The following is a 20707-nucleotide window of genomic DNA, read 5'->3' as shown; positions in this document are numbered from 1 at the left end:
CCTATTTTACTTCCGCGCTGTTTGTTTGAAATTTGTAAACTGACATTTTTGGAGAAACCAATCATCACAACAAGCACATTCATGGTGAATATGCTAAGCCCGAACGTTATTGTAGGAAAGGAGTATTCAGAATGTTTTATGAATTATATATATATTTTTCTGCAACATGCAATACTTGGCTAACTAGCTAGCAACGTAGATTGCTAGCTAGCTAACAGTAGATAGCTAGCCTATGTGTTCAACGCCCCTGCTATCTCAGCTAGCTAGTAAACTAACCTATTTTCACCCCTGCAGGTGGAGAAGAGATGGAACAGGTATTACAACTATGTTTGTGTGTTGTCATGGTGGTCTCAAAGGGGGACCAAGTAATTTGATAACCCCATATAACGTTAGGTGTTGACTGGGGGAGGGTACAGTAGGAGGCTGACACTGTCACACACCGACAGCCTCCTGTCAAATAGAAGATGGAGCAAGAGGAACGCTTAGAATGTATTTATCTCACCAGGAACAGACATGGTGGTGTGTATAGCCTAAAGTGTATAACATACTGAGGAGAGTCAGCGTTAGCCAGAGAGGAGATGGATAGGAAGAACACAAAAGCTGTGTTTCATTCAAGAGACGAGACATATGTGTTTCTGTGGACCTACAGCCAGTTTCAGGTAGAGCAGAGCTCATATTATGCATTGTATGCATTTAAAAAAAAAAAATTGGGAACAAACTGCATCATACTACATCCTTTGTGTGTTGTATTGTAATAGACCGTTTGATGTGGTGGTTTTGCTGTGTGTTTGGACCTAGCAGCAGGAGCAGACAGAGTGGGATGCTGTGAACAGACTCCTCCAGCACCATGGGTTCAAGCCGGTTCACTTTGCTGATCCCGTCGAGAATAAGAACCTTGCAGGTAATGGATTAGTATGTTTTTGTATTATCTTCTTGCTGTAACATTCTGAACTGTCATATCTTAGCTAATGTCTTAACTCACTTCTTGGATCATGTTGAACAAGTCTATAAGGAGGAGTGTTAATGCTTTAGACCGCTCAACATGCTACTTACTGTCTGTCGTGTTTCTGTGTGTGCAAATAATGAATAATTATTGGCTCTAGGTGTGCATTGTCTCATCTAAGTTAATACTCAAACTCACCCCTCTGTGTGATGAGCCTTTTCCCAAAGGGAAACCATTTGGTGCACGCATTGCTCCTGTTCTGCTTATGTTCTGCTTATTGGTTCTTCTATTTCCAGTAGGCTGCCAGCCAGGGTCTCAATGTTTCTGGCTAGTTTTCTCAATGTTATTTAGTGAGGCACTGGTCATGGTACCAAACAATATAGGCCTATAAGTAAAAAGAACTGGAAGGAAAATGGAAAATAAGATATTCTACTATAATGTGTGTTATCTTGGTCATAGACTTGGTTCTTCTGGAGAAGAAGTCGGCCTGTGACATCAGGACTATGCTGCAGACGATGCTTACAGACTCGGAGAGGAGACAGACCTTGATTCAGGAGCTCATCCAGTCCAAAAACCAACTTAAGTAAATAGTTATATACAGTTGAAGTCGGAGGTTTACATACACCTTAGCCAAATACATTTAAACTCTGTTTTTTCCACAATTCCTGACATTTAATCCTAGTAAAAATTCCCTGTCTTAGGTCAGTTAGTATCACCACTTTATTTTAAGAATGTGAAATGTCAGAATAATAATAGAGAGAATTATTTATTTCAGCTTTTATTTCTTTCCTCACATTTCCAGTGGGTCAGAAGTTTACATACACTCAATTAGTATTTGGTAGCATTGCCTTTAAATTGTTTAACTTGGGTCAAAAGTTTCAGGTAGCCTTTCACAAGCTTCCCACAATAAGGTGGGTGAATTTTGGCCCATTCCTTCTGATAGAGCTGGTGTAACTGAGTCAGGTTTGTAGGCCTCCTTGCTCACACACGCTTTTTCAGTTCTGCCCACAAATGTTCTATAGGATTGAGGTCAGGTCAGGGCTCCAATACCTTGACTTTGTTGTCCTTATGCCATTTTGCCACAACTTTGGAAATATGCTTGGGGTCATTGTCCATTTGGAAGACCCATTTGCGACCAAGCTTTAACTTCCTGACTGATGTCTTGAGATGTTGCTTCAATATATCCACATCATTTTTCTACCTCATGATGCCATCTATTTTGTGAAGTGCACCAGTCCCTCCTGCAGCAAAGCACCCCCACAACATCATGCTGCCACCCCCGTGCTTCACGGTTGGGATGGTGTTCTTCGGCTTGCAAGCTTCCCCCTTTTTCCTCCAAACATAACGATGGTCATTATGGCCAAACAATTTTATTTTTGTTTCATCAGATCAGAGGACATTTCTCCAAAATGTACGATCTTTGTCCCTATGTGCAGTTGCAAACCGTAGTCTGGCTTTTTTATGGCGGTTTTGGAGCAGTGGCTTCTTCCTTGCTGAGCAGCCTTTCAGGTTATGTCGATATAGGACTCGTTTTACTGTGGATATAGATAGATACTTTTGTACCTGTTTCCTCCAGCATCTTGGCAAGGTACTTTGCTGTTGTTTTGGGATTGATTTGCACTTTTTGCACCAAAGTACGTTAATCTCTAGGAGACAGAATGCGTCCTGAGTGGTATGATGCGTTCCTGAGTGGTATGATGGCTGCGTGGTCCCATGGTGTTTATACTTGCGTACTATTGTTTGTACAGATGAACGTGGTCCCTTCAGGCGTTTGGAAATTGCTCCCAAGGATGAACCAGACTTGTGGAGGTCTGCAATGTTTTTTCTGAGGTCTTGGCTGATTTCTTTTGATTTTCCCATGATGTCAAGCAAAGAGATACTGAGTTTGAAGGTAGGTCTTGCAATACATCCACAGGTACACCTCCAATTGACTCAAATGATGTCAATTAGCCTATCAGAAGCTTCTAAAGCCATGACATTTTCTGGAATTTTCCAAGCTGTTTAAAGGCATTTTAATTTAAATTTAATTTAAATTTAAATGTAATTTAGTGTATGTAATTTTCAGACCCACTGGAATTGTGATACAGTGAATTATACGTGAAATAATCTCTGTAAATAATTGTTGGAAAAATTACTTATCATGCTCAAGGTAGATGTCCTAACTAACTTGCCAAAACTATGGTTTGTTAACAAGAAATTTGTGGAGTGGTTGAAAAATGAGTTTTAATGACTCCAACCTAAATGTATGTAAACTTCTGACTTCAACCGTAGTTATATAATTCATATTAAATAGTTATATTTTTTATCATTTGAGACACTCATGGACATGCAGAACATTGCTTTTCCAGTATGTAGGAAACCTTACTTCTTGAAGCCTAATATTTTTGAACCCTCAATTATTTGATCCTGTTTCTCACCTCTTTAAACATTCCTCCATCACCTTATATGATTAGAATAACCTCCATGCCAGAAATAAATGTTTTTTGGCAGGTCTGTGGTTCATCCATCTACCTAATAATGTAGATCCATGATCATTTTTCAGCCAGCTGTTGTCACACAATAGTCTTAGTGGACATGAGTAGTAAGCCTAATACAGTGAGACCGAGTGGGGTAAGAGGTAGACATGGGGCCGGCTTCCACCAGCTGCTCAGCCAGCAAGTGTTAACCATTGGGGCGTGACGGAGGGAGATCACCTAGCCTGAACATCAATCTATCACCATGTTAAGCCTGTCTGTCAGAGACCCTCTCTTTAGCCTGGAATTTAATCTGATATGCTATTTTTTCCCCAAAAACATCAGTTCGGATTCCAGGCTACCTCACTTTACCTTCTCTCCTGGAAAGATAATAGCTGGTTTTTGGCTGTTTTTCTAGGATAGCTTATTGATATATCTGACGACTCAATATATGATTGAAAGTTGGATTTGATATTTTTCATATTGCCCAGATGATCACTTGAATAATTATGTATATCCTCTTAACCATAATTTCCTGTGAAAGATCTTCTGTTTGATATGTACTTACCCTAGTTTGTTCAATATAACCCTCTTCAATTTATATTATCCAATTAAACAGGAGGGTGGCAGGTAGCTTAGCGGTTAAGCGCGTTGGGCCAGTAAGTGAAAAGTTGCTGGTTCAAATCCGGAGCTGACTAGGTGAAAAATCTGTCTGTGCCCTTATTGGTCCTGTAAGTCTCTCTGGATAAGAGCGTCTGCTAAATGACAAATGTAAATGTAGGATTACATAGAATTGAATGATCTTATTATATATTCAAATGGACTATTATCTATCATTTAGTAAGGGGTAATTGTGTGTCCCAAAGGAATAGTAGCAATGCTTCAGTGTAACATTTCTGTCTTTGTGTTGCTTTACAATTACCTGTATTGTATCATAATCCATTAGACCTGCCAGCTTTAAGTAAAGTGTTACCGATGTTTGTTCCAGAGAGGAGGCTCAGCAGCACGTTAGCCGCGCTGCCCGTCAGTCCCAGAGGGTGTCCGAGTTGGAGGGAGTTCTGGACGGGGTGAAGAGCAAGCTGCAGGACCTGGAAGATAGTTACATTGGCAAGGCCGTGCAGCAGCACAGCAAAGTGCACCAACTTCAGCACGACAAGAGAGATGCACAGGTAGGTGGTGCCCTGGAAATAACAAGGGCTGGTTTACCGGCAGACACAGATTAAGTCTAGTCCTGAACTAAAAAGAGCTTTCAATGAAGATTCTCTATTCACCATGTTTTTTAGTCCAGGTCGAGGCTTAATCTGTGTCTGGGGAACTGGCCACAAGAGTTGGGCACCTTTTTTTTTTTTTTTTTTTTTTTTCCCCTCCAACAGCACATGGTATCCCCTGATTGTACTGGCGATTATGATTATACTGTAATATACTGTAATTGTCTTATCTTGTTGTTTTGTTTGTCTGCTCTGCCGCTGGTAGAAACACTGCCAGGGCCTGGAGCAGAAGCTGTCTGAGGAGAAAGATGTGGCTTCCCAGCTGCAGAGGAAGCTCTACTTCACTGTGACAGAGGAAGAGAAGCGGGTTGCTAGGCAGAACCAGGTGTTTCAGCAGATCCACAAGAGATCAGCTCGGACCAACTCACCAGTGGACCAGCAGTAAGATAAACCGCTGCTGTCGTTAAGACCATAGATTAGGATTCATAATACAGCATTTTACCCTTACTTGACTAAATTATTACAGATTTATGGCTGGATGTTATAGGATTTCAAATACCTTTCTTTTCTATCAGGGTGTTGGATGTAATTGACATCTATGAGGCCCAAATGGAACAGCTCCGCGATGATATGAAGTAAATATTGTAGACAATCTTATTTTCAATGTTTTGCTTCATTTTTATAACAACACCCTTTCTCACTGTAAGACTAAAGAAAAGTAGACTGATGTCACTAACCAACCTTTACTTCTTCCCTCAGGTCTCTCAAAGGAGAGTCTAGGGGATCACAAACATCTGACCAATCGCAGAGCAGCATGAGAAGCACCACTGGGGTCTCCCCCAATCACAAAGCTCTCCTGAAGGTGACTTCCTGTACTTTTCTAACATGATGAACACCAGAACTCATGGTTCTGGATGACTTTTCTTGAACAGTGTAACGACTGTCCCTCTTCCCCACAGTCCATGATCATGATCTTAGCTCCGAATCTTTCTTCTCCCCAATAGTCCTATCAGGAACAGTTAAAGGACACCAAAGCTCAGAGGGTGGAGCTTAGGAATGAAATTCAGCAGTTGAAGCAAGACTTGGAATCTAGGCCCACAGTGAAAGAGCTGAAGTCCTACAAAGAACAACTGAGACGCATGGACAGACTTATTCAACAGAATAACATGAGGTGGGAAAACATTACGCAACTGTCATTCTTGGATACAAGGAGCACCACAGCTTAACCTCAGTTAACCCCACAGTTAACCCCTTCCTTACCTTAACCTAGAGCGCTGCCTGTCCTATTGGTAGTCATATCATCTCCTTTACCTCCACCACAGGTCTGCTCGGGAGTTTAAAGAAGAGGAGAGTGCTGCTCTGAGTAACCAGGAGGTGGCGAAGGCAAAGGCCTTGGCTGCCAGACACGAGAAGGTATATCTCCCCTTGTTTAAAGCGGGAGCGAGTATCAACTCACTTTACTTTGTTTTTGATTCAGACTTTGCTGGACTATTTGCCGTGCCTGACTTTCAGGTTCTGAATGACGTCAGAGCGCTTTTGACTACTTCCGGGGCTCCACTGAGGCTCTATAAAGCGAGGCCATCAACCAGCCATCAGCTGTCCAACAGGGCCTCAGAGATGGTCGAGTTTGACGAACTCCTCTCCACTCTGGAGATGTGGGCTGACCAACTGGCTTCACTGAAGGTGAGAGCTGACTGACTGTCTATAAAGCGCATCTAACATGTATGCAGCCAGGTCCAATGGTCCAGTGTCAACTTGCCCTGTCACTGCAAGCCAGAGTTTAGGAGCTCTTCATATCGTCAACATCTCAGTTTTCTGTGATATGTATGGCTAGAATAGGCTACTTTAACCGCGTCTGTTTACCATTGTCTGTAGTCTAGAGACCCATGTCTTTGTCTCTCTCTCTGTGTGCTTAGGACCTGCACTGTGCCCTGAGTAAGTTGATGCTGAGACTGTTACCATGGCAGCCAGCAGGCGCTAATAGTCTTATGGAAAGTGTTCGAGTGGAGGACCTTATGCTATTGGTGGACACTCTGCTAGAGGAGACCAACTCTGGGGAGGATAAGGTTTGTAGTCCTGGCTTACAGCAGTGAATGGAGTAACCATGGAAATTACATCTCAACTTTAGATAAGGCAAAACATTATACCTCGGCACATTTCTCATGTAGTGTTAGTGATACAGCGATATCAGAATTCTCAGATTCTTGTTCTTAATCAAATTTTATGAAAAGTTACGTTGTGTGTATTGGTGAAAGCCGAACTCTTTATGTGAAACTAACTCTAACCAGGTGTTGAGGAGCCCCACTAAGAACACTCTCCAGTCCATGGTGTCCCACTTCCAGAAGCTGTTTGATATAACCTCCCTCAGCGGGGTGTATCCACGTATGAACGAGGTCTACACCAGGCTTGGGGAGATGACCAACGCTATGAGGAACCTGAGGGACATCCTGGCCCTGGGTAGGACTGTCTGTCTACAACTCATTTTAGCTATCCTACAGCACCATTAGGGAAAGGGGGATACCTAGTCAGTTTTACAACTGAATGCCTTCTTTGTCCATTTATTTCCCAAAGAGGTGCGGGGTGCAGCCTTAATCGACATCCACGTCTTCGGCGCCCGATAGCGCATACTGTACTGGTCAATTCATGTTCTCCAGAACATACACTGAACAACAATATAAATGTAATATGCAACAAAGTTTTACTGAGCTACAGTTCATACAAGGAAATCATTCAATTGAAGTAAGTCCATTAGGCATTAATCTATGAATTTCACATGACTGGGAATATAGATATGCATCGGTTGGTCACATACCTTAACTGCACATTGTACAGTGGCCTTTTATTGTCCCCAGCACAAGGTGCACCTGTGTAATGATCATGCTGTTTGATATGCCACACCTATCAGGTGGATGGATTATCTTGTCAAAGGATAAATGCTCACTAACAGGGATGTAAACAAATGTGAGAGAGAAGCTTTTTGTGCGTTTGGAACATTTCTGGGATCTTATTTCAGCTCATGAAACCAACACTTGACATGTTGCGTTTATATTTTTGTTCAGTATACTTGGTTGAGGGATGTTATTCCTTTCCCACTTCTAAATTTAATTTCAGATGACAGAGCGCCCCCTAGTGCGGTGGTAAACCAGGTAGCCAGTCTGGTCAACTCCCCAGAGGCCACGGTTGGCCACGAGCTCCACTTCCTCCTGGGAACCAGTGATATTGACAGGTACCAGCAGCAATTGCCAGAATTTGTTTTATTCTGTGTAATGTTGTCTTACTGTTATAAAATTAGCCTAGTGCCTGGGGTTAAATATGTGCGCTTGTCAGTATTATTTTGAAGGTAAAGGAACATGAGGAGTTCTTCCCTGCATTCTACTTTCTGGTTCAGGAGCTGCTCCAGACTCTAGGTAAGGAGACGTTGCCATCCAATAATGCATTTTGTTTGAAATCGTTTACTGATCATGTGGTTAGTACGTCCATTTTGGTTGATCTTTCAGATGTTGACTGTCTGGATGACATCATGCCCGTTCTGAGGTCACTAAAGTCAAGAGCAGAGTAACACTGGTGCTTTGTAATTATGTAACAATGCCTTTGTTTTGTGTATTTGCTGGAGTGATTTTATGGCATTCTACTTTTGATATGTAAATAAACAGTATTAATTAATACCTCTTCCAACAACATCTCTTCAATTCATTAGTACAGTGAAATAACGACATGTTACCGGTATGTATGACAAACATAATATCATGTTTTATTTTTGGTGATATAAACCCTTCCTTTCCACACCTAAGAACAAACCTCAGTTCATATGAGAGTTAAGAAACAAGCTGTGTACAAAAATATTGTCGAATTTTTTAATTACACAGCTAAGTTATTTTCAAAGCTATGCTTTCTGAGAGGGAAAATATGTCTGGCAATTATCACGTCAATCATTCCACACACACACGACATTCTATTTTTAAGCAATAAGGCCCAAAGAGGTGTGGTATATGGCCAATATACCACGGCTAAGGAATGTTCATATGTACGACGCAACGTGGAGTGCCTGGACACAGCCCTTAGCCGTGGTATATTGGCAATATACCACGAGGTGCCTTATTACTATTATAAACTGGTTTCCAATGTAATTAGAGCAATTAAAATAAAATTGTCATACCCGTGGTATACGGTCTCATATACCACGGCTGTCAGCCAATCAGGGCTCAAACCACCCAGTTTATGATGCATGACGGTTCTTTACAATGTCGAAACCATTTGACGTAGTGTTCTATTCAGAAAGGTCATGGAGCAAAACAAAACACGGTTTCACTCTTCACAAATTAATTACCATGTCAGCCGCTGCTTCACTCTTTAGCGTTTAAATAAAATACAAGGAAGGTAACTGTGGCAGTAAGGCACAATAAGGCATACAATAAGTGTTTTTAAAAAGTAATTTCAATAATACCTCAGTGATTGGAATGTAACACATGCATATAACTTAGCTCTGGTCCGGGCTGTCGGTGCGCGTTCCTCCACTAATGTAACATGAGGAAGGAACGTCCTGGACCAGAGCTCGGTATTACTATAGATGGAATCCATCCAGAAACCCATGAGTCTACAATAATAATGCATAGAATAAATATCAAGCTATATAATACACACTAGTGGTGAACAGCATATTTTAAAAAGACATGCAAATATATATTCTACTATCTGCAGAATTAAAGTTGAACAAGTTCAAGTCAAGTTTCCACACATTATCTGATATCCCATTAAAGTGAATGCTCAAGACAACTAAGAGATTGGACAATTAAATACATCTTGAATGTCAATGTACTGTTGACCATCAAACATTGTATTTCTGTTTGGTGTGAAGTACAGTATTTTCAATGATAACCCTAACCAGACCTTGATCATTTGGCGCCCTCTAGCTGTAGAAGTGAAAAGTAAAGTAATACAAAGGGTTACCAGTATTAAAAAGAGAATTATCAATACTCTGGCTGGGATTTGACTAAGTCAAACAATGACGACGATCGGTGAATGTATTCCATTTTGTATTTATTTGTCTTCTGTCTGTCTGATGGGAGGGGGTCTTTGTCCATTTATTTCTTCACATGAACCCAGAGCTAAAGACCCAATGAAAAAGAAGAAATCGAGTCAATAATTTAGAGATCTGTGTCACTACATAACGCATCTATACTCATTAACTAAGCTTTCTGTCAAATCAATAGTTTCTTATCTAAAAAAAAACAACATTTCTTTATACCCTGGTCCCTCCCTATCATCTCACTGACTTCACAGGTTTCTGAAGCAACTGTTGTGGTTTTGGTTAGTAGCCTCGTCACAAGTTAACTTAACATCCTTAGCTTCCATCTCTAGGCTCCTGTCAATCAGAAATACAATCACACTGATGAACTAAAATGACTGTATAACGCCTGCAGTCCACACACACACACACACACAATATACAATTCTGGTGTACATTCATTTTTGTTAGTCTCTGCACATGCATCATGAAATTGAGGGGAAATAAGTTATGATTGAATTAGGATAGATTAATGTGTAATAGAGCTTTGAGCTGTCCAAAACATTTCAGCAATAAACATCTTGGATGGGAATTAAGTTTCAGGACGGCCGTTTATTTTACAATAACATACTTCTTGCGGTCTGTCCTTTTTGCAACCATTTAGGCCTATGTGATTAAGTATCAAAACTGGTATCTTACTTTTTACGGTCTTTGTCCTTCTTGAGGTTGGCGTTAGTGTTGAAGGGCTGGCCTTGGAGCAGCTCGGTAGCTGTTTTCTTCTTGCTGAAGGTGTTGATCTCGTCCTCCAGAGACCTTCTCTTCTCATCCAGCTTGCTCTTCTCCTCAGAGTGCAGTCTCTTCAGCTGCTCAAACTTACCTTGCAACTGAGGGAAAACATCAAAAGTTTTTTTTAATACCTCGAATTTCTAGTGCTTTTCTAAAAACACAAAAGACGCCTCTCGCGAGGATCTCTTCAACCAAAAATACATTAATTTAATATGAAAAATCATTGAAGATGGGTTTTCTGTGATGATTTCCCCTACTAATGATTAGTTACAAATCATGAGTCTTTGAAAGCCACGTCTACACCTATATGTCTCTTGCTGACCTGTATAGCATGCTGTCACAGTAGGACACAGTGTGTTTGTGTGTGTGTGTGTGTGTGTGTGTCCAGTACCTCTCTCTCAGCTTCCTTCAGCTCAGTCTCCTTCTCCTTGACTCTCTGGACAAACATCTGCCTCATCTCCTCCTCTCTCCGCTGCAAATCTCCCAGGAACTCGTGACGCTTGGCTTCATAGGTCTCCTGCAGGCTGTAGACCCACACGGTTTAAAACAAAATGTACAGCCTCCTCTCACTGTATAATGTTGAATGTTTTTCCACAGACCTTTTAATCTATGCATCTCATCTGGTTATCACAGGCCCAAAATGATGATAACCGTGCGTGCGCACACTGCTCTCTCCGTACCTGACTGGCTTGCTCTCTGGGTTTGTGTCTGTGAATCCCATCTCCTCCAGTTTGCAGCGGCGGTAGAGCTCGTAGTGGCGCGTGTGGGTCTGCTCCCTCAGGTCCTCCATGTTCACACAGATCAGCATCTCCCTCAGCTTCACAAAGTCACAGTGGTTCTCATTCTCCACTGAAACAAGACAGACAGACCTTTACCTCCTGGCATTTGTACTGCAGAGCCATAGACACTTCACTTCAAAGAAAGCCAGCTGTAAGCCTGAAGCCTACATGGTAAAACAGGTTTGCCTACCTTGCACCACACCCCAGGGATACTGCCGAGCTTTGACCATTTTATTTCCAATCTTCACCTCCTCTGAGCTCCCCACAACAGCAAAAGGCAGGATACCCTGACATTAGCAAACAGATCATAGAAGACAGAATACATTTACATGCACACTAAGTCAATATTAAAGTGATTTTGGCAGTAGGTTAAGTATGGCATTAGTCATGTAAACACCTTACTCAGCTTATCTTAAAATCAGAGTATGGTCAAAAATCAAAAAGCATACGCTAGGGTTGGACGGTATATCCTAATTTACCATATACCGGTATTGATACATGGACTGTTTTTCTTCTTCTATAATGTTATTTCAATGTTTGGTTTGTTAAATGTGACTCGTATCTCTCCCTCCCTCACCAATATGTCGATGCCGTTTTACACTTTGCTTCTTAATATAAATCAAAATCATTTGTATTTGTCACATTCACAAGCGTTCTATAATTACACTATTCGTTTGTGTATATTACTGTCTGCAAACAGAGAGTTTGCCTTTACTTAGCAAATGTTTTTGTTAGCTGCTGGCTAGCTAATAAATGTACTGAGTCAGAGCAAAAATAGCTAGCAAATACACCCTGATACCAGTGCTGTCGTAGGCCTAAATCAGCATGTTTATTTATTTCATTGAATATCTGAAACATGCAGTGAAGCAGCTCAACAACTACATCCTACCAGTCATCCAACAGATTCCCATTCAGAGCGACACACAGAAGCATCAAGGGTCAATGCCTTGCTCAAGGGCACGTTGACAGATCTCCCACCAAAAAACGTGAACCCGAACCCTCGAAGATCCCCCCACAGTTCCCCAATAGCTGTCCCTCAACCATCCTAGACCCCTCCTACAGTCCCCCTCCAAGAAGAAAAATTTAAAATACAATCAATTCCATTCCCCACCACCAAGAACCCCCCAATGCACCAACAACCAAGAGAATGAACTAAAGAGAGAGAAAAAAAAGAAAACAGCAAACATTTTAAAACACAAAAACAACATCAAGGACAACTAAAATCATAACAGCAATGCCAACTGTATATGTTTGTCTGCATGTCTGGCACTATTACAAGTACGCGTGTGTTCTTGTATGCGTTTATTTGAATGAGAGTGTGTGTATATGCATGTGTACAAACTAGAGGTCGACCGATTTAATCGGAATGGCCGATTTAATTAGGGCCGATTTCCCGTTTTCATAATCGATAATCGGTATTTTTGGCCACCGATTTGCCGTTTACATTTTTTTTTTTACACCTTTATTTAACTAGGCAAGTCAGATTAAGAACACATTTTACAACGACGGCCTAGAAACGGGGGTTAACTGCCTTGTTCAGGGGGGGATTCGTTTTTGCAACCTTCGGTTACCAGTCCAACGCTCTAACCACCTGCCTTACATTGCACTCCACAAGGATTAACAGGCTGACTACCTGTTACGCGAGGGCAGCAAGAAGCAAAGGTAAGTTGCTAGCTAGCATTAGACTTATAAAAAAACAATCAATCTTAACATAATCACTAGTTAACTACACATGGTTGATGATATTACTAGTTTATCTAACGTGTCCTGCGTTGCATATAATCGATGCGGTGCCTGTTCATTTTCATTGAATCACAGCCTACTTCGACAAACGGGTGTTGATTTAACAAGCGCATTTGCGAAAAAAGTACTGTCGTTGCACCAATGTACCTAACCATAACATCAATGCCTAACAGGAATATTTAGACTTTGCCACCCGTTAGATAAAATACGGAACGGTTCCATATATCACTGAAAGAAAAAAAACTTTTGTTTTTTCGAGATGATAGTTTCCGGATTCGACCATATTAATGACCTAAGGCTCGTATTTCTGTGTGTTTATTATATTATAATTAAGTCTATGATTTGATAGAGCAGTCTGACTGAGCGGTGGTAGGCAGCAGCAGGCTCGTAAGCATTCATTCAAACACCCCTTCGCTGTGCTTCAAGCATTGCGCTGTTTGACTTCAACCTGGGTGGGTATAATTTGTGGAACGTTCCAACAGGAATCTATTCCAAAAACTTCGTAAATAACAAGGTTTCCAAAAAACAACGCATACAAAGTTGTATAGCGGCAGAATAAGATACCGGGTAGGGAGTGGTCTATTTCATTGCGTTTTTCACTCATCACGTTTATTCCGAAAAATGTCTGTCCTCACATGTCTGTTTGCCTATGGACAAACATTAAGAATAAGCTACGTGGTGAGTTGATGCCTATTTGGCAGCTAGTTAGCTAGGTTTGTATGCGTTGCTACTTTGTATGTGTTGTTGGTTGGCAACCTTTTACTTTAAGTTTTTTGGAACAGATTCCTGTTGGAACGTTCCACCCCTTCAAGCCTATCAACTCCCAAGATTAGGCTGGTGTAACCAATGTGAAATGGCTAGCTAGTTAGCCGGGTGCACGCTAATAGCGTTTCAAACGTCACTCGCTCTGAGACTTGGAGTAGTTGTTCCCCTTGCTCTGCATGGGTAACGCTGCTTCGAGGGTGGCTGTTGTCGATGTGTTCCTGGTTTGAGCCCAGGTAGGAGCGAGGAGAGGGACGGAAGCTATACTGTTACACTGACAATACTAAAGTGCTTATAAGAACATCCAATAGTCAAAGGTATATGAAATACAAATCGTATAGAGAGAAATAGTCCTATAATTCCTATAATAACTACAACCTAAAACTTCTTACCTGGGAATATTGAAGACTCATGTTAAAAGGAACCACCAGCTTTCATATGTTCCCATGTTCTGAGCAAGGCACTTAAACATTAGCTTTCTTACATGGCACATATTGCACTTTTACTTTCTTCTCCAACACTTTGTTTTGCATTATTTAAACCAAATTGAACATGTTTCATTATTTATTTGAGGCCGAATAGATTTTGATGTATTATATTAAGTTAAAATAAGTGTTAATTCAGTATTGTTGTAATTGTCATTACAACAAAAAAAATGTATAATAAAATTGCCCGATTAATCGGCAGCGGCTTTTTTTTGGGGGGCCTCCAATAATCGGTATCGGCGTTGAAAAATCATAATCGGTCGACCTCTAGTACAAACATCTGCACGGCATCAGCCTCAGGCAAACTGGCATTAGCTGTAAAAACACTGCCCCTCAGTGTCATTCAAACATACTTTTTATTATGTTTTATTTCGATTTAAAAAAAAATAATAATGATCTCCCACGCAAGAACTCCACTCCCACTTGTCTCCAATTCCACATCCCAACCCTCAGCTTCTCTCACCCCATCCCATCTATCTCTGCTGGCCACCATCTTCGGGTTTCTACGCAACATATATCTTTCAACTCTGCTGTGATGTTTAACGTACAATTTCAATCTATCTAATCAAATAGAATCCAGATTGCGAGTTGAAGGTAAATATTTTGACTAAGAGTATTAGTAATTGACTGACCCGGTCTCTCCAGATCTCCTAACAGTACTATTTCTAGGGTCAATTTTAGATCAATGCTATGCATTTTCAGCCATTCCTGAACCTGAGACAGGCTACCTGAGGGCAATACCAAAACAAAATGGTCTATTGATTCTGTATCCTCACAACAAAATCTGCAGAGCTTCGATGATTTTATGCCCCAAATATTCAACATTTTGTTGGTGGCGAGAATTCTATATAATAATTTTAGCTGAAAAGCACCGAAGTCTTGAATCTTGCGTTGTTTTATATATCAACTCATACACCCTGTACCATGGAATCGGTACATCAAAAATGTATTCCCAGCTATTTTGCAATCTGTATGGCACAGTTGTCAACATCCTGGTCCTCAAATGAAACAGGTATACTTTCCTATTTTTATTCCTCAGTTTTGATCCGTTATATTGGGCAGACAGACCAGTTCCCTACCTCCTCCTGCTGCCACCTGCCTCCTCCATTTTTGGGGTAATGCTATAATCAATTGGTTGTACTCTTGGATTGAGCAGACCTTCCTGTACAATTCTGATAACTCCATGAAGGACATAAATCAGCATGTTGTTTGTGCAACAGTATCTTCTAAATCAGAGAGGAATCGGCGAGGTATGAATATGTTATCTGCGCATGTGCTAGCACCAGCCGAGCGAGCCTCCCTCTTTAGCGTGAGTGAAGTGAGATCGGACAAAATGAAAGTAGGAATATTTGAAGTAGTTCTCATACAAACTTTAGAAGTCCGAACTCTTTCTAAAAAAATAACATGTCGCTGTCGTAGAACATTTCTTTTTATTGCATATTTTCTGTATTGATCAAAGTCCCATCAGGTAGCCTGATTTCTGATGTGTCCATGTAAACAGGATTATTACGTTACTCGTTCTTCTTCCAAAGCATGTAAATGTTTTCATCAAACTATCCACAATAATCGTGTTACTGTGTGCATGTAGCCATACTCACTGAGGTGCATTGTCTAGTCAAATTCCCCACTGTGAGGAATGGAATTGGGCAGAGAGCCTGAAAGATGCCAAGGGATGTGTTGGCTGGAGCCAAGGGAATGTTCTACAACTCACATTCATGGCAGTGTTGATCTTGGAGACCGTCTCGTCGTCGGTAGGGAACTGGTAGATCTGGACACCGTTACTGACCAGCTCACTCATGATCTTGATCTTAAACTTGTGGAGCTCGCTCTTGGAGATGGTGTCTGCTTTGGCGATGACAGGAATGATGTTGACCTACAAAGAAATACACAGGTTGTCTTATAAATAATAGATTTTCTTTCCAAATTGACATTTATTCCCTCAGGAATCAAACAGGACATTTCATTCATTTTACAAGTAGAAACAAATTCCTTTTGGGGAAAGAACAATACTGTAAAACATACAACTATGGGGCTTCTGAGTGGTGCAGCGGTCTAGGGCACTGCATCTTAGTGCTAAAGGCATCACCACAGACCCTGGTTCGATTCCAGGCTGAATCACAACCGGCCGTGATTGGGAGTCCCATAGGGCGGTGCACAATTGGCTCAGCGTCGTTAGTGTTTGGCCGGGGTAAACCGTCATTGTTAATAAGAATGTGGTCTTATCTGACTTGCCTAGTTTAAATAAAGGTTTAAAAAAACATAACTAAAGCACAGTCAGGACAGACTTCTGTGATTGCCCAATGGCTGAACCAAGTCAACATTCTACTTTGTCAGACTTGTTCAGTCCTGTCACAGTAACACAGTAGTAATTACTCATCATGCAACTCCCAGTTTTTACCAACCGCCATGACACTTCCTAAACTGCCCAAATACTCCATAACACTAAATAAAATGAAAAACACCCCCTTAATTAATTCTACATTTAAACACAACAACGACATTTTTTCCCCTCATATTTATATACTAATGCTGTAGAACTGTGCCAGAAAAAAAAAGAGAAAAAAAATGCAATATTGACAGCTTCTTTTAGTTTTAGGCCCTCACTTTGCTGTCCAGTTTCTTCATGGTGACCAGGTCCAGGGACTTGAGAGAGTGTCCTGAAGGGGCGATGAAGTAGAGACAGGCATGGATACGGGAGTCGTGGTAGTTGTGGAGGGACCGCTTGATCTTCAACTCCTCCTGTAGATACGACTCGAACTGGGTGTCAATGTAGTCCACAACATGCTGGTAGCTGCCGAAGGAAACATTCAGAGAGCAGATATTCCATCAGAAGTTGTGTAGCATATGTGGTAAAAAAAGTGATTTGTGGTGGATAGAAAGACAAAATAATGTGTTTTTGTTTCGTCATTCAGCATCAGGGTCATATTCGGTAGGGCATAGGATACGGTCGCAAAACGTTTACGAAACGGAACACTAAAACAAGGATTTCTTAAGTTATCGGACAAGTTCAGGTAGGCGGTTAGGTTTGGTGCCTAATGAATACAACACAGATATATCATGACTGCACTTCTCTCACCTCTCCTGCTTGTTCATCTGGTCCCCAAAGCCCACTGTGTTGACGATGGTCAGCTTGAGCCGCACGTTGCTCTCCTGCAGGTCATAGGTCTGCGCTCGCAGCTTCACCTTGGGCTCGAAGTGAGAAGACTCAAAGTTCTCAAAGTTAGTGTTGAACAGTGTGTCCATTAGGGTGGATTTGCCAATACCCGTTTCGCCTGGATCGTGAGGGGAAATACTGTTTGCTAATCTTTGTGATAACATTGCTTTGTAAAATTAGGATCAAACTTGAGGAAAATGAAAAATACATTTTAGACAGTTCCAAAGAATGACATTGAGGATTCTGGGCACAAGTCCAGAATAAATGAATTGAAAGGAAACGGGACAACATTTTTTTCCATCTAAAAAGGGGATACTTGTCTGGTGGCTGAACTTTTAATGTAACATCACAACGTTACTCACCAATACAGAGGATATTGAAGCAGAAACCTTGGCATGTTGATTTGTTGACCAGCTGGTGAGGTAGGCTGTCGAAGCCAACATGGCCAGACAAGGACAGGGGCCGGGCATTTTTGTCCTGTTATAGGGAGACATATACTGAGTTGGCCTAATGTTAGACTATGACAATATCTGACAACAGCTTGGACTGGTTAACCTAGGTAAATAATCTTATATTCCTATGTTTTCATTGTGTGTACAGTCGTGGCCAAAAGCTTTGAGAATGACACAAATATACATTTTCAAAGTCTGCTGCCTGAATTTGTATGATGGCAATTTGCATATACTCCAGAATGTTATGAAGAGTGATCAGATGAATTGCAAAGTCCCTCTTTGCCATGCAAATGAACTGAATACCCAGCAAACATTTCCACTGCATTTCAGCCCTGCCACAAAAGGACCAGCTGACATGTCAGGGATTCTCTCGTTAACACAGGTGTGAGTATAGACAAGGATAAGGCTGGAGATCACTCTGTCATGCTGATTGAGTTCGAATAACAGACTGGAAGCTTCAAAAGGAGGGTGGTGTTTGGAATCATTGTTCTTCCTCTGTCAATCATGGTTACCTGCAAGGAAACACGTGCCGTCATCATTGCTTTGCACAAAAAGAGCTTCACAGGCAAGGATATTGCTGCCAGTAAGATTGCACCTAAATTAACCATTTATCGGATCATCAAGAACTTCAAGGAGAGTGTTTCAATTGTGTGAAGAAGGCTTCAGGGCGCCCAAGAAAGTCCAGCAAGCGTCAGGACCATCTCCTAAAGTTGATTCAGCTGCGGGATTGGGGCACCACCAGTACAGAGCTTGCTCAGGAATGGCAGCAGGCAGGTGTGAGTGCATCTGCACACACAGTGAGGTGAAGACTTTTGGAGGATGGCCTGGTGTCAAGAAGGGCAGCAAAGAAGCCACTTCTCTCCACAAAAAACATCAGGGACAGACTGATATTCTGCAAAAGGTACAGGGATTGGACTGCTGAGGACTGGGGTAAAGTCATTTTCTCTGATGAATCCCCTTTCTGATTGTTTGGGGCATCCGGAAAAAAGCTTGTCCGGAGAAGACAAGGTGAGCGCTACCATCAGTCCTGTGTCATGCCAACAGTAAAGCATCCTGAGACCATTCATATGTGGGGTTGCTTCTCAGCCAAGGGAGTGTGCTCACTCACAATTTTTCCTAAGAACAGCCATGAATAAAGAATGTTACCAACACATCCTCTGAGAGCAACTTCTCCCAACCATCCAGGAACAGTTTGGTGACAAACAATGCCTTTTCCAGCATAATGGAGCACCTTGCCACTTAGTTATCACTTTTGCCTTATGGCTCGGGGAACAAAACATCGATATTTTGGGTCCGTGGCCAGGAAACTCCCCAGACCTTAATCCCATTGAGAACTTGTGATCAATCTTCAAGAGGCAGGTGGACAAACAAAAACCCACAAATTCTGACAAACTCCATGCATTGATTAGGCAAGAATGGGCTGCCATCAGTCAGGATGTGGCCCAGAAGTTAATTGACAGCTTGCCAGGGCGGATTGCAGAGGTCTTGAAAAAGAAGGGTCAACACTGCAAATATTGACTCTTTGCATCAACTTCATGTAATTGTCAATAAAAGCCTTTGACACTTATGAAATGCTTGTAATTATACTTCAGTATTCCATAGTAACATCTGACAAAAAATATCTAAAGACACTGAGGCAGCAGACTTTGTGAAAATTTATATTTGTGTCATTCTCAAAACCTTTGGCCACGACCGTACACTACTTACCCATACAAGGCTACATGTTCATTTGTCTACAGTACACACAAACATTTATCTATTTCTATGAATGACACCCTACCTGACCTGTCCCTTTCTTTCCTGACACTGATTGTGGATAGACCTGGAAAGGCTGGAGAAACCAGATCAGTTTCAGCTAGCACACAAAGTTAACTTTCACTGGCTGCCACATCGGCAAACTAACTCATGCGTTGGCAAACTAGCTAGACAGATCATGGCTAATTTTGTTCTATGTCCATTTCATATATTAATTCTTGCCCAAAGGGCGTAAACAAGTACCAGCAGTAAAACCTTGCTTTTTAGAAACTCTCGTTGGAGCTACGCTGTTAGCCACATAGCTAGCTGGAAAGTGAAAAAGTTACTGAATCAGTTCCAGGTCGTCTTATTGCAATCCTGCTGTGCAGACGGTCAGATCTCACAACGCCCAGATAAGTGTTTACCTTTCAGGAAAACGCAGCGCGACAGCAATAAAGACGACCAGGAACGTAACCATGCTAACTAGCAAGCTAAACGTGCCGTAAGTTTTACAACTGTAGATATACATTATTTAGCGATTAAATTAAACACAACAATTACCCCCTGAGCAACATCCGACGTAGTCATCTCGGAATAAAGCAGCTAATGGCTACAAATACTAACAGGCTGTAAAGAAAATAGGCTCAAACTAAAAACGTTGAAAAATCGACTACATACGTAGCCATGAAAGGAATGTAGGCTTGCACACTTTTTTTCATGGCTGGGGAGACACGAGTGACAGTTATGTTTGTGTTTAACAAAATAAACTATATATATTAAGTACTATATCTTCTGATTTTGTTGTATGTATTAATCAAATTCTGACTACCGAGTAGTTATTTTGAACTGCAGGATTGTTAGTTACTATATAGCGACCCCGATAGAATGAATGGTATAAACCACTTTTCCGGAAATTCGTTGGACATACATGGTGTGAAAGAAACTAAGTAGACATTTTGGTTCTTTGAGCGACTTTGACTGACCGACCACTTATAAAGATTCCAAAATGGCGTTTCAAGGGTCACAGTTTCCCTATGTAGTGGTTGCTAGGAGGCGTGGACAGATATACTTTTGAGGAGATGGGAAACGCCATTGGAATCGTATTAACGCTCATTGTGTACGTTGCCCACGCGGAGCATTTCTGGGACGAATGAGTGAATGGGAGTCGACTGGGCGTTAGCTCAAAAACACAACATTAGCATG

The 20707-nt window shown here is 41.4% G+C and overlaps 2 protein-coding genes across 7 annotated transcripts; one reads left to right on the top strand and one right to left on the bottom strand.

Moving 5' to 3' along the window:
- LOC115179779 (centrosomal protein of 70 kDa-like) lies at positions 1–8279 on the top strand. 5 transcript variants are annotated; one of them, XM_029741539.1, is made up of 16 exons: positions 1–84; positions 295–314; positions 802–901; positions 1403–1526; positions 4385–4565; positions 4870–5045; positions 5180–5239; positions 5364–5466; positions 5609–5775; positions 5927–6017; positions 6117–6287; positions 6521–6670; positions 6893–7061; positions 7716–7830; positions 7932–8011; positions 8102–8279. In XM_029741539.1, the coding sequence occupies exons 2-16, from the start codon at positions 306–308 to the stop codon at positions 8161–8163; spliced, it is 1758 nt and encodes a 585-aa protein (XP_029597399.1). In that variant the 5' UTR covers positions 1–84; positions 295–305; the 3' UTR covers positions 8164–8279. The 5 variants fall into 5 exon arrangements, with proteins under 5 accessions (XP_029597399.1, XP_029597398.1, XP_029597400.1 ...); XM_029741538.1 differs by having other exon boundaries at positions 799–901; XM_029741540.1 differs by lacking the exon at positions 295–314 and having other exon boundaries at positions 3–84.
- A 749-nt stretch (positions 8280–9028) lies between these two features.
- On the bottom strand, positions 9029–20223 carry LOC115179782 (septin-10). Of its 2 annotated transcripts, XM_029741542.1 has the most exons (11): positions 20066–20213; positions 19551–19601; positions 17681–17795; positions 17241–17436; positions 16769–16955; positions 15876–16037; positions 11365–11461; positions 11076–11244; positions 10787–10919; positions 10309–10493; positions 9029–9709 (listed from the first exon to the last, which is right to left on the bottom strand). In XM_029741542.1, exons 1-11 carry the CDS (start codon positions 20090–20092, stop codon positions 9694–9696), a joined length of 1338 nt encoding a protein of 445 aa, XP_029597402.1. In that variant the 5' UTR covers positions 20093–20213; the 3' UTR covers positions 9029–9693. The 2 variants fall into 2 exon arrangements, with proteins under 2 accessions (XP_029597402.1, XP_029597403.1); XM_029741543.1 differs by lacking the exon at positions 19551–19601 and having other exon boundaries at positions 20066–20223.
- Positions 20224–20707: the final 484 nt, after the last annotated feature.

Source organism: Salmo trutta, chromosome 39 (genome assembly GCF_901001165.1).
Source record: "Salmo trutta chromosome 39, fSalTru1.1, whole genome shotgun sequence".
Lineage (NCBI taxonomy): Eukaryota > Metazoa > Chordata > Actinopteri > Salmoniformes > Salmonidae > Salmo > Salmo trutta.
The sequence above is the reverse complement of the archived record's forward strand: the minus strand, read 5'-3'. Positions and strand labels throughout refer to the sequence as shown.

Coding starts and splice junctions, on each gene's coding strand:
- LOC115179779 (XM_029741536.1), top strand. CDS start 579: ATGGATAGGAAGAACACAAAAGCTGTGTTTCATTCAAGAGACGAGACA. Junction 7,062..7,715: donor GAGGGACATCCTGGCCCTGG/GTAGGACTGTCT, acceptor ATTTAATTTCAG/ATGACAGAGCGCCCCCTAGT. Junction 7,831..7,931: donor GGAACCAGTGATATTGACAG/GTACCAGCAGCA, acceptor TGCGCTTGTCAG/TATTATTTTGAAGGTAAAGG.
- LOC115179782 (XM_029741542.1), bottom strand. CDS start 20,092: ATGACTACGTCGGATGTTGCTCAGGGG. Junction 16,038..16,768: donor TGAAGAAACTGGACAGCAAA/GTGAGGGCCTAA, acceptor ATTTCTTTGTAG/GTCAACATCATTCCTGTCAT. Junction 10,920..11,075: donor CCAGAGAGCAAGCCAGTCAG/GTACGGAGAGAG, acceptor GTGGGTCTACAG/CCTGCAGGAGACCTATGAAG.